At 47.9% G+C, this 16,266-nt stretch overlaps 1 protein-coding gene across 2 annotated transcripts in view; it reads right to left on the bottom strand.

Annotated features, from left to right (window-relative positions):
- Window positions 1-16,266, bottom strand: part of LOC109879534 (AT-rich interactive domain-containing protein 3A-like) — a 235,878-nt gene that overhangs the window by 68,239 nt on the left and 151,373 nt on the right. For both annotated transcript variants that reach the window (XM_031829552.1, XM_031829553.1), the window contains one exon: window positions 9,987-10,059. In XM_031829552.1, the coding sequence (XP_031685412.1) occupies window positions 9,987-10,059 (73 nt within the window). The remainder of the gene's footprint in view (window positions 1-9,986; window positions 10,060-16,266) is intronic.

Genomic DNA, 16,266 nt, shown 5'->3' with positions numbered 1-16,266 from the left:
GGCCTAACACTCTAACCACTAGGCTACCTGCTGCCCACATACATTTTTAGAAAGACAATTTTTTGAAAGACATAACATTTTAGAAAGAGCCCATGTTTGGCATCACACATCTTTATGCTATTCAGACAATATGGAGGACCAGACGTGTCCTGGATAGGCATAATCTCATCGCAAACACCTCCATTCTTTTACTTCAAATGTGTGTGTATTGTTGTGAAATTGTTAGATATTACTTTTTAGATATTACTGCACTGTCGGAGCTAGAAACACAAGCATTGCGCTACACCCGCAATAACATCTGCTAAACATGTGTATGGGACCAATAAAATGTTGTTTTGATTTGATTTGAGAAGTAAGATATTTAATTGGCTCAAAAAAAGCTTCTAAAGCCATTTCCTAGTAAACGAGTCAAACTAAAAGAGGAATCTGACAAATTTTAGACAGAGCTGACAAATTGAAGTGTTGTTGCAAGACAGAGTTGGAACTGGACTAGCCAAAGGAGGTTTTCACCAGGGCTAGCCAAAGGTGAAACAACAAAATTCTCTCCTCTCCTCTCCTCTCCTCTCCTCTCCTCTCCTCTCCTCTCCTCTCCTCTCCTCTCCTCTCCTCTCCTCTCCTCTCCTCTCCTCTCCTCTCCTCTCCTCTCCTCTCCTCTCCTCTCCTCTCCTCACTCTTTCTCTCCTCTCCTCTCCTCTCCTCTCCTCTCCTCTCCTCTCCTCTCCTGTGTATGTGTGTTAGGAGGCCAATGTTAGAATTTCAGCCATTCCGTTATTGACACCCTTTAGCCAGATGACAGTGATGGAGAGACATTGATTTTTTGGACGAATCCGGTAGAGAAACAGACCACTCTGATTAAGTCTTAAAGACAGACAGAGATACTGCAGATACTGATGATGAACCATCTCTCTGCCAGCTCTGACAATGGCTCTTTCTGCCAGCTCTGACAATGTCTCTCTCTCTGCCAGCTCTGACAATGTCTCTCTCTCTCTACCAGCTCTGACAATGTCTCTCTCTGCCAGCTCTGACAATGTCTCTCTCTCTCTGCCAGCTCTGACAATGTCTCTCTCTGCCAGCTCTGATAATGTCTCTCTCTGTCAGCTGTGACAATGTCTCTCTCTGCCATCTTCCTAAATCCTAAATCAATTGGTAATTGAACAGTTGGGCAACAATCCATAAGGTCATAAGCCCTAGTAATTGACTATACCTGGATCAACTTAGTCTAGCTACGTAAACACACACACACACACAAACACACACACACACACACACACACACACACACACACACACACACACACACACACACACACACACACACACACACACACACACACACACACACACACTGTAACGGCTGATTTCTTCCTCCTCTTCATCTGAAGAGGAGAGGCGAGAAGGATCGGAGGACCAATGCGCAGCGTCGTCAGTGTCCATGGTTGTTAATAAAAAAAACATAAACCGAACACTATGAATACAAAAACAATAAACGTGAAACGAACGAAAACCGAAAACAGTACCGTGTGGTGAAAAACACAGACACGGAAACAATCACCCACAAACAAACAGTGAAACCCAGGCTACCTAAGTATGATTCTCAATCAGAGACAACTAACGACACCTGCCTCTGATTGAGAACCATACTAGGCCGAAACATAGAAATACCAAAATCATAGAAAAACAAACATAGACTGCCCACCCCAACTCACGCCCTGACCATACTAAATAAATACAAAACAAAGGAAATAAAGGTCAGAACGTGACAGTACCCCCCCCACCCAAAGGTGCGGACTCCGGCCGCAAAACCTGAATCTATAGGGGAGGGTGTGGGCATCTGTCCGCGGTGGCGGCTCTGGCGCGGGACGCGGACCCCACTTCACCACAGTCTTTCTCCGCCTCATTGTCTGCCTCCATGGCCTCCTAAACATGGCAACCCTCGCCACCGACTTTGGACTGGGGACCCTAGAAATGGGTCCCGAATGAACGGGAGACTCCGGAAGCTCCGGAGTGAAGGACGACTCCGGCATCGCCGGCATGACAGGCAGCTCTGGCAGCTCCTGGCTGACTGGCAGCTCTGGCAGCTCCTGGCTGACTGATGGCTCTGGCAGCTCCTGGTTGACTGACGGCTCAGGACAGACTGGCAGCTCTGGCAGCTCCTGGCTGACTGACGGCTCTGGCAGCTCCTGGCTGAATGGCGGCTCTGGCAGCTCCTGGCTGACTGGCGGCTCTGGCAGCTCCTGGCTGACTGGCGGCTCTGGCAGCTCCTGGCTGACTGACGGCTCTGGCAGCTCCTGGCTGACTGACGGCTCTGGCAGCTCCTGGCTGACTGGCAGCTCTTGCAGCTCCTGGCTGACTGACGGCTCTGGCAGCTCCTAGCTGACTGACGGCTCTGGCAGCACCTGGCTGACTGATGGCTCAGGACAGACTGGCGGCTCTGACAGCTCTGGACAGACGGGAGACTCTAGCAGCCCTGGACAGACGGGAGACTCTAGCAGCTCTGGACAGACGGGAGACTCTAGCAGCTCTGGACAGACGGGAGACTCTAGCAGCTCTGGACAGACGGGAGACTCTAGCAGCTCTGGACAGACGGGAGACTCTAGCAGCTCTGGACAGACGGAATCACCTGTAGGGAGGAGACAGAGAGACAGCCTGGTGCGTGGGGCTGTCACAGGACCCACCAGGCTGGGGAGACCTCCAGGAGGCTTGGTGTTAGGAGGAGGCACCTGAAGGACCGGGCTGTGGGGGAGCACTGGAGCTCTGGTGCGCAGCCTTGGCACCGTTACCCCAGGCTGGATGACTACTCTAGCCCGGACCCTCCAGAGTGCAGGCACAGGTAGAACCGGGCTGTGGGTAAGCACAGGAGATCTAGTGCCTACTACGAGCACCTCTCCCTTAGGCTCCACTCCTACATTTGCCCGGCACGAGCGGAGCGCAGGCAGAGGACGCACTGCACCCTCCCAGCGCCCCGGAGACACAGCACGCAGAGCCGGTGCAGGATACCCTGGACCGAAGTGGCGTACCGTCGACCAGACACGCAGAGCAGGCACCATACGCCCTGGCTGGATGCCCACACTCGCATGACACTCTCGGGGGGGGGGCTGCGCTATGGCGCACCGGGCTATGGACACGTACTAGCGACACCATGCGCTTAACTGCATAACACGGTGCCTGACCAGTAACGCGCTGCTTATAATAAGCACGAGGAGTGAGCTCAGGTCATAGAAAAACAAACATAGACTGTCAGAACGTGACAACTTACACACACTATTTATTTTGTGTGTATATTGTAAATTACACAACACTAGTGTTCATCAACAACCACATAAAGTGAAATGCCACAGTAAAGTCAAATCAAATTGTATTTGTCACATGGAAATGTTTGGTAAACAACAGGTGTAGACTAACAGTGAAATGCTTGGTAAACAACAGGTGTAGACTAACAGTGAAATGTTTGGTAAACAACAGGTGTAGACTAACAGTGAAATGTTTGGTAAACAACAGGTGTAGACTAACAGGGAAATGCTTGGTAAACAACAGGTGTAGACTAACAGGGAAATGCTTGGTAAACAACAGGTGTAGACTAACAGTGAAATGTTTGGTAAACAACAGGTGTAGACTAACAGTGAAATGTTTGGTAAACAACAGGTGTAGACTAACAGTGAAATGCTTGGTAAACAACAGGTGTAGACTAACAGTGAAATGCTTGGTAAACAACAGGTGTAGACTAACAGTGAAATGATTGGTAAACAACAGGTGTAGACTAACAGGGAAATGATTGGTAAACAACAGGTGTAGACTAACAGTGAAATGTTTGGTAAATAACAGGTGTAGACTAACAGGGAAATGTTTGGTAAACAACAGGTGTAGACTAACAGTGAAATGCTTGGTAAACAACAGGTGTAGACTAACAGTGAAATGCTTGGTAAACAACAGGTGTAGACTAACAGTGAAATGCTTGGTAAACAACAGGTGCAGACTAACAGTGAAATGCTGACTTACTGGGACCTTCCCAACAACGCAGTAAGAATGAAAATAGATAAATAATTTTAAAGTAATAATAAACACACAATGAGTAACGATAACTTGGATATATACACAGAGTACCAGTACTGAGTCGATGATAACTTGGATATATACACAGAGTACCAGTACTGAGTCGATGTGCCGGCTACGAGACAATTGAGGAAGATATGCACATATAGGTAGGTATAAAGTGACAGTAACATCAGTATACTGTAGGTAGGGGTAAAGGATAGATAGTAGACAGTAACAGCAGTATACTGTAGGTAGGGGTAAAGGATAGATAATAGATTGTAACAGCAGTATACTGTAGGTAGGGGTAAAGGATAGATAATAGACAGTAACAGCAGTATACTGTAGGTTGGGGTAAAGGATAGATAATAGACAGTAACAGCAGTATACTGTAGGTAGGGGTAAAGGATAGATAATAGACAGTAACAGCAGTATACTGTAGGTAGGGGTAAAGGATAGATAATAGACAGTAACAGCAGTATACTGTAGGTAGGGGTAAAGGATAGATAATAGATTGTAACAGCAGTATACTGTAGGTAGGGGTAAAGGATAGATAATAGACAGTAACAGCAGTATACTGTAGGTTGGGGTAAAGGATAGATAATAGACAGTAACAGCAGTATACTGTAGGTAGGGGTAAAGGATAGATAATGGAGAGTAACAGCAGTATACTGTAGGTAGGGAAGTAGTGTACTATATAGGGAATAGGGCTCTGGTCAAAGTAGTGCACTATATAGGGAATAGGACTCTGGTCTAAAGTAGTGCACTATATAGGGAATAGGGAGCCATGTTGGACACTAGCACCTTATTAAGCAGTCATATGTCAGAGGCTGAATGCATGATGGCAGTTTGAACTAAACATGTCTAATGTACTAATTTCTTTCACATTTCTTACCATGTTTGTCAGAAAGTTGTGATTGATTTCCAGACTGAGAGTAGAGATCATCGATCTGGATCCCCGCTGTTACATAGTTGATGTGGCCTTTGCTTTCATTGTTGCTTTAGTGTGAGGCGAACAGGAAAACCAATCACTGAAGGGTATTGTTCCTTTAATCAAAAACGGGGCAACAACAATTGCATCATCTAGTAATAGCTTAATTTGTTATATCCCATGAGGACTGGGTCTGTTGTGAGGCCCTCCCACCACGACCTTAAACTAATATTATATAATATGTTTATTTCTTCCACTTTACTCTAACTAATCCTTTATTTATTTACAAGAACATAAATAATACTAGTTAAAGACGGCAGACCACAAATGTAAAAACTAATCTTATAGAAACAATTTTCACTCAACTTTAGCATAACATCTTTACACCCCAAAATAACAAAAAAAAACACGGTCCTGTTCTCAACATTATAGTGTTATTATATTTATATTGTAATTATAGTAAAATTATCACTTACCAGGTTTCCATTCATCCTTTTCATACGCGCAACGTATAAAACATTTCACAAATGTTGACAAAACTCAATATGCTAGACAACGTGGGACACTTTTATCCACAAATATTGATCTAATAACCATCATATGGAAGTAAACTTGGGAGTCACGCGATATTGTGTGGTCCTCAGGAAACCATACAGTTTATTAGGCTACAGATCTGTTGTGTGGTCCTCAGGAAACCATACAGTTTATTAGGCTACAGATCTGTTGTGTGGTCCTCAGGAAACCATACAGTTTATTAGGCTACAGATCTGTTGTGTGGTCCTCCCACTACCACTCAGGAAACCATACAGTTTATTAGGCTACAGATCTGTTGTGTGGTCCTCCCACTACGACTCAGGAAACCATACAGCTTATTAGGCCAAAGATCTGTTGTGTGGTCCTCAGGAAACCATACAGTTTATTAGGCTACAGATCTGTTGTGTGGTCCTCCCACTACGACTCAGGAAACCATACAGTTTATTAGGCTACAGATCTGTTGTGTGGTCCTCCCACTACGACTCAGGAAACCATACAGTTTATTAGGCTACAGATCTGTTGTGTGGTCCTCCCACTACGACTCAGGAAACCATACAGTTTATTAGGCTACAGATCTGTTGTGTGGTCCTCCCACTACGACTCAGGAAACCATACAGTTTATTAGGCTACAGATCTGTTGTGTGGTCCTCCCACTACGACTCAGGAAACCATACAGTTTATTAGGCTACAGATCTGTTGTGTGGTCCTCCCACTACGACTCAGGAAACCATACAGTTTATTAGGCTACAGATCTGTTGTGTGGTCCTCCCACTACCACTCAGGAAACCATACAGTTTATTAGGCTACAGATCTGTTGTGTGGTCCTCCGGAAACCATACAGTTTATTAGGCTACAGATCTGTTGTGTGGTCCTCAGGAAACCATATAGTTTATTAGGCTACAGATCTGTTGTGTGGTCCTCAGGAAACCATACAGTTTATTAGGCTACAGATCTGTTGTGTGGTCCTCAGGAAACCATACAGTTTATTAGGCTACAGATCTGTTGTGTGGTCCTCAGGAAACCATACAGTTTATTAGGCTACAGATCTGTTGTGTGGTCCTCAGGAAACCATACAGTTTATTAGGCTACAGATCTGTTGTGTGGTCCTCCCACTACGACTCAGGAAACCATACAGTTTATTAGGCTACAGATTAAATAAGTTATGATGAACTTCACAGGTTGGAAGTAAAACATGTTTTATTTCACGCTGATTTTAGAATATTTGAAAATCTGTCGCCAATTTGATGGAAAACTAGCTACTGTGTCAATCCTTCTGTTCCTGATTTTACACAAGGCCCAGATCTCCCAGGCTGATCTCCCAGGTTGATCTCCCAGGTTGACCTCCCAGGTTGATCTCCCAGGTTGATCTCCCAGGCTGATCTCCCAGGCTGATATCCCAGGTTGATCTCCCAGGTTGATCTCCCAGGTTGCGTCCCAATATACCCTATATACAGCTGTACATCTCATTTTGATCGCCTGTTGTTGCACAACAGGAACGCTTAAAATTAAGTCTAGAGTTTGTAATTTCCACTTTAAAATTTCAGGCTTGATTTTCCATAACTAATAATGTAACAATCCCAACAAAAAAATGTCCATGAATTATAATCCACACAATAATTCACATGTCCTGTTGCTGCAGGATAATGTTCATGCTGTGACAGACTGGGCAGACTGTTCTAAAGAGGTCTACTACTCCATCTAGGGAATAGAGTGTCATTTGGAACATAAACATTTCCCCTCCCCTCTGTTCTGCCCCCCTCCCGTCCCCGCAGCTCCCCTCCCCTCAGCCCCCCCCCCCCTCCGCTCCCATCCCCTCAGCTCCCCCCCCCTCCCCTCAGCTCCCCCCCTCCCCTCAGCTCCCCCCCTCCCCTCAGCTCCCCCCCCTCCCCTCAGCTCCCCCCTCAGCTCCCCCCCTCCCCTCCGCTCCCCTCCCCTCCGCTCACCTCCCCTCCCCTCAGCCCCCCCCCCCTCCCCTCAGCTCCCCCCCTCCCCTCAGCTCCCCCCTCCCCTCCGCTCCCTCCCCTCCGCTCACCTCCCCTCCCCTCAGCTCCCCCCCTCTCCGCAGCTCCCCCCATCCCCTCAGCTCCCCTCCCCTCCCCTCAGCTCAGCTCCCCTCCCCTCCACTCCGCTCCCCTCAGCTCCCCTCCCCCAGCTCCCTTCCCCTCCCCTCAGCTCCCCTCAGCTCCTCTCAGCTCCCCTCCACTCAGCTATATTCCCCTCCACTCCCCTCCCCTCAGCTATATTCCCCACCCCTCCCCTCCCCTCCACTCCCCTCCCCTCAGCTATATTCCCCTCCACTCCCCTCCCCTCCCCTCAGCTATATTCCCCTCCACTCCCCTCCCCTCCCCTCAGCTATATTCCCCTCCCCTCCCCTCCGCTCCCCTACCCTCCGCTCCCCTCCCTTCCGCTCCCCTCCCCTCAGCTATATTCCCCTCCCCTCCCCTCCCCTCAGCTCCCCTCCCCTCCCCTCCCCTCCCCTCCCCTCCCCTCCCCTCCCCTCCCCTCAGCTATATTCCCCTCCCCTCCCCTCCACTCCCCTCCCCTCAGCTATATTCCCCTCCACTCCCCTCCCCTCAGCTATATTCCCCTCCCCTCCCCTCCGCTCCCCTCCCCTCCCCTCAGCCCCCCTCCCCTCCCCTCCCCTCAGCTATATTCCCCTCCCCTCCGCTCCCCTCCCCCCAGCTATATTCCCCTCCCCTCCCCTCAGCTCCCCTCCCCTCCCCTCAGCTATATTCCCCTCCCCCCCCTCCGCTCCCTCCCCTCAGCTATATTCCCCTCCACTCCCCTCCCCTCCCCTCAGCTATATTCCCCTCCCCTCCCCTCCCCTCCGCTCCCCCCCCCTTCCGCTCCCCTCCCCTCAGCTATATTCCCCTCCCCTCCCCTCAGCTCCCCTCCCCTCCCCTCCCCTCAGCTATATTCCCCTCCCCTCCCCTCCACTCCCCTCCCCTCAGCTATATTCCCCTCCACTCCCCTCCCCTCAGCTATATTCCCCTCCCCTCCCCTCCGCTCCCCCTCCCCTCCCCTCCCCTCAGCCCCCCTCCCCTCCCCTCCCCTCAGCTATATTCCCCTCCCCTCCGCTCCCCTCCCCCCAGCTATATTCCCCTCCCCTCAGCCCCCCTCCCCTCCCCTCCCCTCAGCTATATTCCCCTCCCCTCCCCCCCTCCGCTCCCTCCCCTCAGCTATATTCCCCTCCACTCCCCTCCCCTCAGCTATATTCCCCTCCACTCCCCTCCCCTCAGCTATATTCCCCTCCACTCCCCTCCCCTCAGCTATATTCCCCTCCACTCCCCTCCCCTCAGCAATATTCCCCTCCACTCCCCTCCCCTCCCCTCAATAATATTCCCCTCCCCTCCGCACCCCTCCCCTCCCCTCAGCAATATTCCCCTCCCCTCCGCTCCCCTCCCCTCAGCTATATTCCCCTCCCCTCCCTATATTCCCCTCCGCTCCCCTCCCCTCAGCTATATTCCCCTCCCCTCCCCTCCCCTCAGCTATATTCCCCTCCGCTCCCCTCCCCTCAGCTATATTCCCCTCCGCTCCCCTCCCCTCCCCTCAGCTATATTCCCCTCCACTCCCCTCCCCTCAGCTATATTCCCCTCCGCTCCCCTCCCCTCAGCTATATTCCCCTCCGCTCCCCTCCCCTCAGCTATATTCCCCTCCCCTCCCCTCAGCTATATTCCCCTCCACTCCCCTCCCCTCAGCTATATTCCCCTCCACTCCCCTCCCCTCAGCTATATTCCCCTCCGCTCCCCTTCCCTCAGCTATATTCCCCTCCACTCCCCTCCCCTCCCCTCAGCTATATTCCCCTCCACTCCCCTCCCCTCAGCAATATTCCCCTCCACTCCCCTCCCCTCCCCTCAGCTATATTCCACTCCCCTCCCCTCCCCTCAGCTATATTCCCCTCCACTCCCCTCCCCTCCCCTCAGCTATATTCCCCTCCACTCCCCTCCCCTCCCCTCAGCTATATTCCCCTCCACTCCCCTCCCCTCCCCTCAGCTATATTCCACTCCCCTCCCCTCCCCTCAGCTATATTCCCCTCCACTCCCCTCCCCTCAGCTATATTCCCCTCCGCTCCCCTTCCCTCAGCTATATTCCCCTCCACTCCCTTCCCCTCCCCTCAGCTATATTCCCCTCCACTCCCATCCCCTTAGCAATATTCCCCTCCGCTCCCCTCAGCTATATTCCCCTCCACTCCCCTCCCCTCCCCTCAGCTATATTCCCCTCCCCTCCCCTCAGCTATATTCCCCTCCACTCCCCTCCCCTCAGCTATATTCCCCTCCACTCCCCTCCCCTCAGCAATATTCCCCTCCGCTCCCCTCCCCTCAGCTATATTCCCCTCCCCTCCGCTCCCCTCCCTTCAGCTATATTCCCCTCCACTCCCCTCCCCTCAGCTCCCCTCAGCTCCCCTCCGCTCCCCCCCATTGAAATAAATGGTTACATTGTTATTATTGCTATTATTATGAATATATAATGATTATATCTTAATAACAACTCACCTCTCTTCTGCATAAAACTGAAGAGGTCATCAAGAAACTCTTTCCTCTTGACATCGTTGTCCAACTCGTACAACTAGAAGACAAGAAGGGGAGGGAGACAATCTGATTAAACCTGGCCTCAGGGCAACCATTTCATGGACAAAACAATCACACCAAGAAGATCATTGAAACATTCATTCATGTTATTTCCATTAGTGTATACTACTGTATTGACGTGTATTCTACTGTATTGACGTGTATTCTACTGTATTGACGTGTATACTACTGTATTGACGTGTATTCTACTGTATTGAAGTGTGTACTACTGTATTGAAGTGTGTACTACTGTATTGACGTGTATTCTACTGTATTGAAGTGTATACTACTGTATTGACGTGTATACTACTGTATTGACGTGTATTCTACTGTATTGAAGTGTATACTACTGTATTGAAGTGTATACTACTGTATTGACGTGTATACTACTGTATTGACGTGTATTCTACTGTATTGAAGTGTATACTACTGTATTGAAGTGTATACTACTGTATTGACGTGTATACTACTGTATTGACGTGTATTCTACTGTATTGAAGTGTATACTACTGTATTGACGTGTATTCTACTGTATTGAAGTGTATACTACTGTATTGACGTGTATTCTACTGTATTGAAGTGTATACTACTGTATTGACGTGTATTCTACTGTATTGACGTGTATTCTACTGTATTGAAGTTTGTACTACTGTATTGACGTGTATTCTACTGTATTGAAGTGTGTACTACTGTATTGACGTGTATACTACTGTATTGAAGTGTGTACTACTGTATTGACGTGTATACTACTGTATTGAAGTGTATACTATTGTATTGACGTGTATTCTACTATATTGAAGCCATTTCAAAACGGTGAAGTGTTTTAGAAAACAACATTCACGATTAAATGACTATCAACGAGTACCTCCACTATCTCATACTAGTGTACTTTCACACCAAAAACACCAAATGGAAGGTACAGTAGACAAGTAGACCAAAACACAACATATGAAGACTGTCGTCACTATACTATTTTAATACCTATTTACTATTATTTGGTTCACATAAACCTTTAAAAACCATCTATTGTTTATTTTGTTTGTGAATAAGAGCAGATGTGAATCCGTAATTGTTGTTACAGATTTAAGACAATCTGTGAGTAACCTTGAGTGTTCTAAATTGATCATATAAGAAAGAGTATCTTGTGATCTGGAAACAGAGTGGCTGGAAACTAACAGACGCTGTGTCTCCTCTGTGAAGGACGAATACCAGGAAACAGAGTGGCTGGAAACTAACAGATGCCGTGTCTCCTCTGTGAAGGACGAATATCAGGAAACAGAGTGGCTGGAAACTAACAGATGCCGTGTCTCCTCTGTGAAGGATGAATATCAGGAAACAGAGTGGCTGGAAACTAACAGATGCCGTGTCTCCTCTGTGAAGGAACAGTATCAGGAAACAGAGTGGCTGGAAACTAACAGATGCCGTGTCTCCTCTGTGAAGGACGAATATCAGGAAACAGAGTGGCTGGAAACTAACAGATGCCGTGTCTCCTCTGTGAAGGACGAATATCAGGAAACAGAGTGGCTGGAAAATAACAGACGCTGTGTCTCCTCTGTGAAGGAACAGTATCAGGGAACAGAGTGGCTGGAAACTAACAAACGCTGTGTCTCCTCTGTGAAGAACGAATATCAGGAAACAGAGTGGCTGGAAACTAACAGATGCCGTGTCTCCTCTGTGAAGGAACAATATCATGGACATACATTTTATCCACGGTAGGGAGGGAACAATTAGAGCTGTTCTCAGACTCCCAGCCTCCCAGCCTCCCTCCCTCCCTGCCTCCCAGCCTCCCAGCCTCCCTGCCTCCCAGCCTCCCTGCCTCCCAGCCTCCCTGCCTCCCAGCCTCCCTTCCTCCCAGCTCCCCTGCCTCCCAGCCTCCCTTCCTCCCAGCTCCCCTGCCTCCCAGCCTCCCTGGCTCCCTGCCTCCCAGCCTCCCAGCTCCCCTGCCTCCCAGCCTCCCTTCCTCCCAGCTCCCCTGCCTCCCAGCCTCCCTGCCTCCCAGCTCCCCTGCCTCCCAGCCTCCCTGCCTCCCAGCTCCCCTGCCTCCCAGCTCCCCTGCCTCCCAGCCTCCCAGCCTCCCAGCTCCCCAGCTCTCCAGCTCCCCAGCCCCCCAGCCTCCCAGCCTCAGAAGAACAACCTTTAATGGCTGAAAAACAGGAGACGGTCACACCTTTAAACTCTTTGGTCGTCTCCATTCAGTTTTCCTGAACAGATACCCTCCTGTAGCCAAGGCTGGGAATTTCTCTCTTTTTAAATATTTTTCATAAGAAATAGTGGATTTGAGTACTTGTATATTTTGACTGATAAACTGAAGTCAGCGTCGTACCAAAACAAACACACCATACAAAGTATTTGAAGTAGAAACAACAAGCATCTATTAACAAGTAAATGATGATTAACAGATTGAGAATATCTCAATGACATAAGTATGGATGCAGGCTAAAACAAACCCAATTTTGATAAACTCCCATATCTACTGGGTGAAATACCACAGTGTGCCATCACAGCAGCAAGACTTGTGACCTGTTGCCACGAGAAAAGGTCAACCAGTGAAGAACAAACACCATTATAAATACAACCGATAATTATGTTAATTTATTTTCCCTTTTGTACTTTAACTATTTGCACATTGTTACAACACTGTATATATATATATAATATGACATTTGAAATGTCTTTATTATTTTTTGAACTTTTGTGAGTGTAATGTTCACTGTAAATGGATTATTTCATTTTTGTTTATGATCTACTTCACTTGCTTTGGCAATGTTAACATATGTTTCCCATGCCAATACAGCCCCTTGAATTGAATTGACTGAGAGAGGAGAGAGAAGAGAGAAACTGAGACAGAGACAGAGAGAGTGAGATACAGAGAGAGAGATACAGAGAGAGAGAGAGCGAGAGAGAGAGAGAGAGAGAGAGAGACAGAGAGAGAGAAAGAGACAGAGAGAAAGAGACAGAGAGAGATACAGAGAGACAGAGAGAGATACAGAGAGACAGAGAGAGATACAGAGAGACAGAGACAGAGAGAGATACAGAGAGACAGAGAGAGATAAAAGAGAGATACAGAGGGAGAGAGTTATTGTTTATTTCACTTTTGTATATTATCTACTATACACAATACACTACCACACCATAGTACTATACACAATACACTACCACACCATAGTACTATACACACTACCACACCATAGTACTATACACAATACACTACCACACCATAGTACTATACACACTACCACACCATAGTACTATACACAATACACTACCACACCATAGTACTATACACAATACACTACCATAGTACTATACACAATACACTACCATAGTACTATACACAATACACTACCATAGTACTATACACAATACACTACCACACCATAGTACTATACACACTACACTACCATAGTACTATACACAATACACTACCATAGTACTATACACAATACACTACCATAGTACTATACACACTACCACACCATAGTACTATACACAATACACTACCATAGTACTATACACACTACCACACCATAGTACTATACACAATACACTACCATAGTACTATACACAATACACTACCATAGTACTATACACACTACCACACCATAGTACTATACACAATACACTACCATAGTACTATACACACTACCACACCATAGTACTATACACAATACACTACCATAGTACTATACACACTACCACACCATAGTACTATACACAATACACTACCACAGTACTATACACAATACACTACCACACCATAGTACTATACACACTACCACACCATAGTACTATACACAATACACTACCACACCACAGTACTATACACAATACACTACCACAACATGGTACTATACACACTACAATATACTACACAACACTACCACTCTAGACTGACTATCCCTTTATCAGGTCCTGACATCACTCTACTGACTATCCCTCTATCAGGGCCTGACATCACTCTAGACTGACTATCCCTTTATCAGGCCTGACACCACTCTAGACTGTCTATCCCTCTATCAGGTCCTGACATCACTCTAGACTGACTATCCCCCTATCAGGTCCTGACATCACTCTACTGACTATCCCTCTATCAGGGCCTGACACCACTCTATACTGACTATCCCTCTATCAGGGCCTGACATCACTCTAGACTGTCTATCCCTCTATCAGGTCCTGACATCACTCTAGACTGACTATCCCTCTATCAGGGCCTGACACCACTCTAGACTGACTATCCCTCTATCAGGTCCTGACATCACTCTACTGACTATCCCTCTATCAGGGCCTGACACCACTCTAGACTGACTATCCCTCTATCAGGTCCTGACATCACTCTAGACTGACTATCCCTCTATCAGGTCCTGACATCACTCTAGACTGACTATCCCTCTATCAGGGCCTGACATCACTCTACTGACTATCCCTCTATCAGGGCCTGACACCACTCTAGACTGACTATCCCTCTATCAGGGCCTGACATCACTCTAGACTGACTATCCCTCTATCAGGTCCTGACATCACTCTAGACTGACTATCCCTCTATCAGGTCCGGACACCACTCTACTGACTATCCCTCTATCAGGGCCTGACATCACTCTACTGACTATCCCTCTATCAGGGCCTGACATCACTCTAGACTGACTATCCCTCTATCAGGGCCTGACATCACTCTAGACTGACTATCCCTCTATCAGGTCCTGACATCACTCTACTGACTATCCCTCTATCAGGTCCTGACATCACTTGAGACTGACTATCCCTCTATCAGGGCCTGACATCACTCTAGACTGACTATCCCTCTATCAGGGCCTGACATCACTCTACTGACTATCCCTCTATCAGGGCCTGACATCACTCTAGACTGACTATCCCTCTATCAGGTCCTGACATCACTCTAGACTGACTATCCCTCTATCAGGTCCGGACACCACTCTACTGACTATCCCTCTATAAGGGCCTGACACCACTCTAGACTGACTATCCCTCTATCAGGTCCTGACATCACTCTAGACTGACTATCCCTCTATCAGGTCCTGACATCACTCTAGACTGACTATCCCTCTATCAGGGCCTGACATCACTCTACTGACTATCCCTCTATCAGGGCCTGACACCACTCTAGACTGACTATCCCTCTATCAGGGCCTGACATCACTCTAGACTGACTATCCCTCTATCAGGTCCTGACATCACTCTAGACTGACTATCCCTCTATCAGGTCCTGACACCACTCTACTGACTATCCCTCTATCAGGGCCTGACATCACTCTACTGACTATCCCTCTATCAGGGCCTGACATCACTCTAGACTGACTATCCCTCTATCAGGGCCTGACATCACTCTACTGACTATCCCTCTATCAGGGCCTGACATCACTCTAGACTGACTATCCCTCTATCAGGTCCTGACATCACTCTAGACTGACTATCCCTCTATCAGGTCCGGACACCACTCTACTGACTATCCCTCTATCAGGGCCTGACACCACTCTAGACTGACTATCCCTCTATCAGGTCCTGACATCACTCTAGACTGACTATCCCTCTATCAGGTCCTGACATCACTCTAGACTGACTATCCATCTATCAGGGCCTGACATCACTCTACTGACTATCCCTCTATCAGGGCCTGACACCACTCTAGACTGACTATCCCTCTATCAGGGCCTGACATCACTCTAGACTGACTATCCCTCTATCAGGTCCTGACATCACTCTAGACTGACTATCCCTCTATCAGGTCCTGACACCACTCTACTGACTATCCTCTATCAGGGCCAGACATCACTCTACTGACTATCCCTCTATCAGGGCCTGACATCACTCTAGACTGACTATCCCTCTATCAGGGCCTGACATCACTCTAGACTGACTATCCCTCTATCAGGTCCTGACATCACTCTAGACTGACTATCCCTCTACCAGGTCCTGACACCACTCTACTGACTATCCCTCTATCAGGGCCTGACATCACTCTACTGACTATCCCTCTATCAGGGCCTGACATCACTCCACTGACTTGACTGTGTATTTGTACAGACACCTTTTTCTGTTGAAAGATTTCAGAGTAGATGTTGTCCCTTTGGTGTCAGGGCTCCTGTCATATATTGAGTAGATTGATATAATGAAAGGCCAGCTGTCATACAAAGATTTCAGTAGAGGGAGCTATTTACAATAAGAAATATAACTCAATTGAAAAAAACAA

The sequence above is a fragment of the Oncorhynchus kisutch genome, linkage group LG8 (genome assembly GCF_002021735.2).
Source record: "Oncorhynchus kisutch isolate 150728-3 linkage group LG8, Okis_V2, whole genome shotgun sequence".
Classification (NCBI taxonomy): domain Eukaryota; kingdom Metazoa; phylum Chordata; class Actinopteri; order Salmoniformes; family Salmonidae; genus Oncorhynchus; species Oncorhynchus kisutch.
Note: the sequence above shows the minus strand (reverse complement) of the source record. Positions and strands in the feature narration are given on the sequence as shown.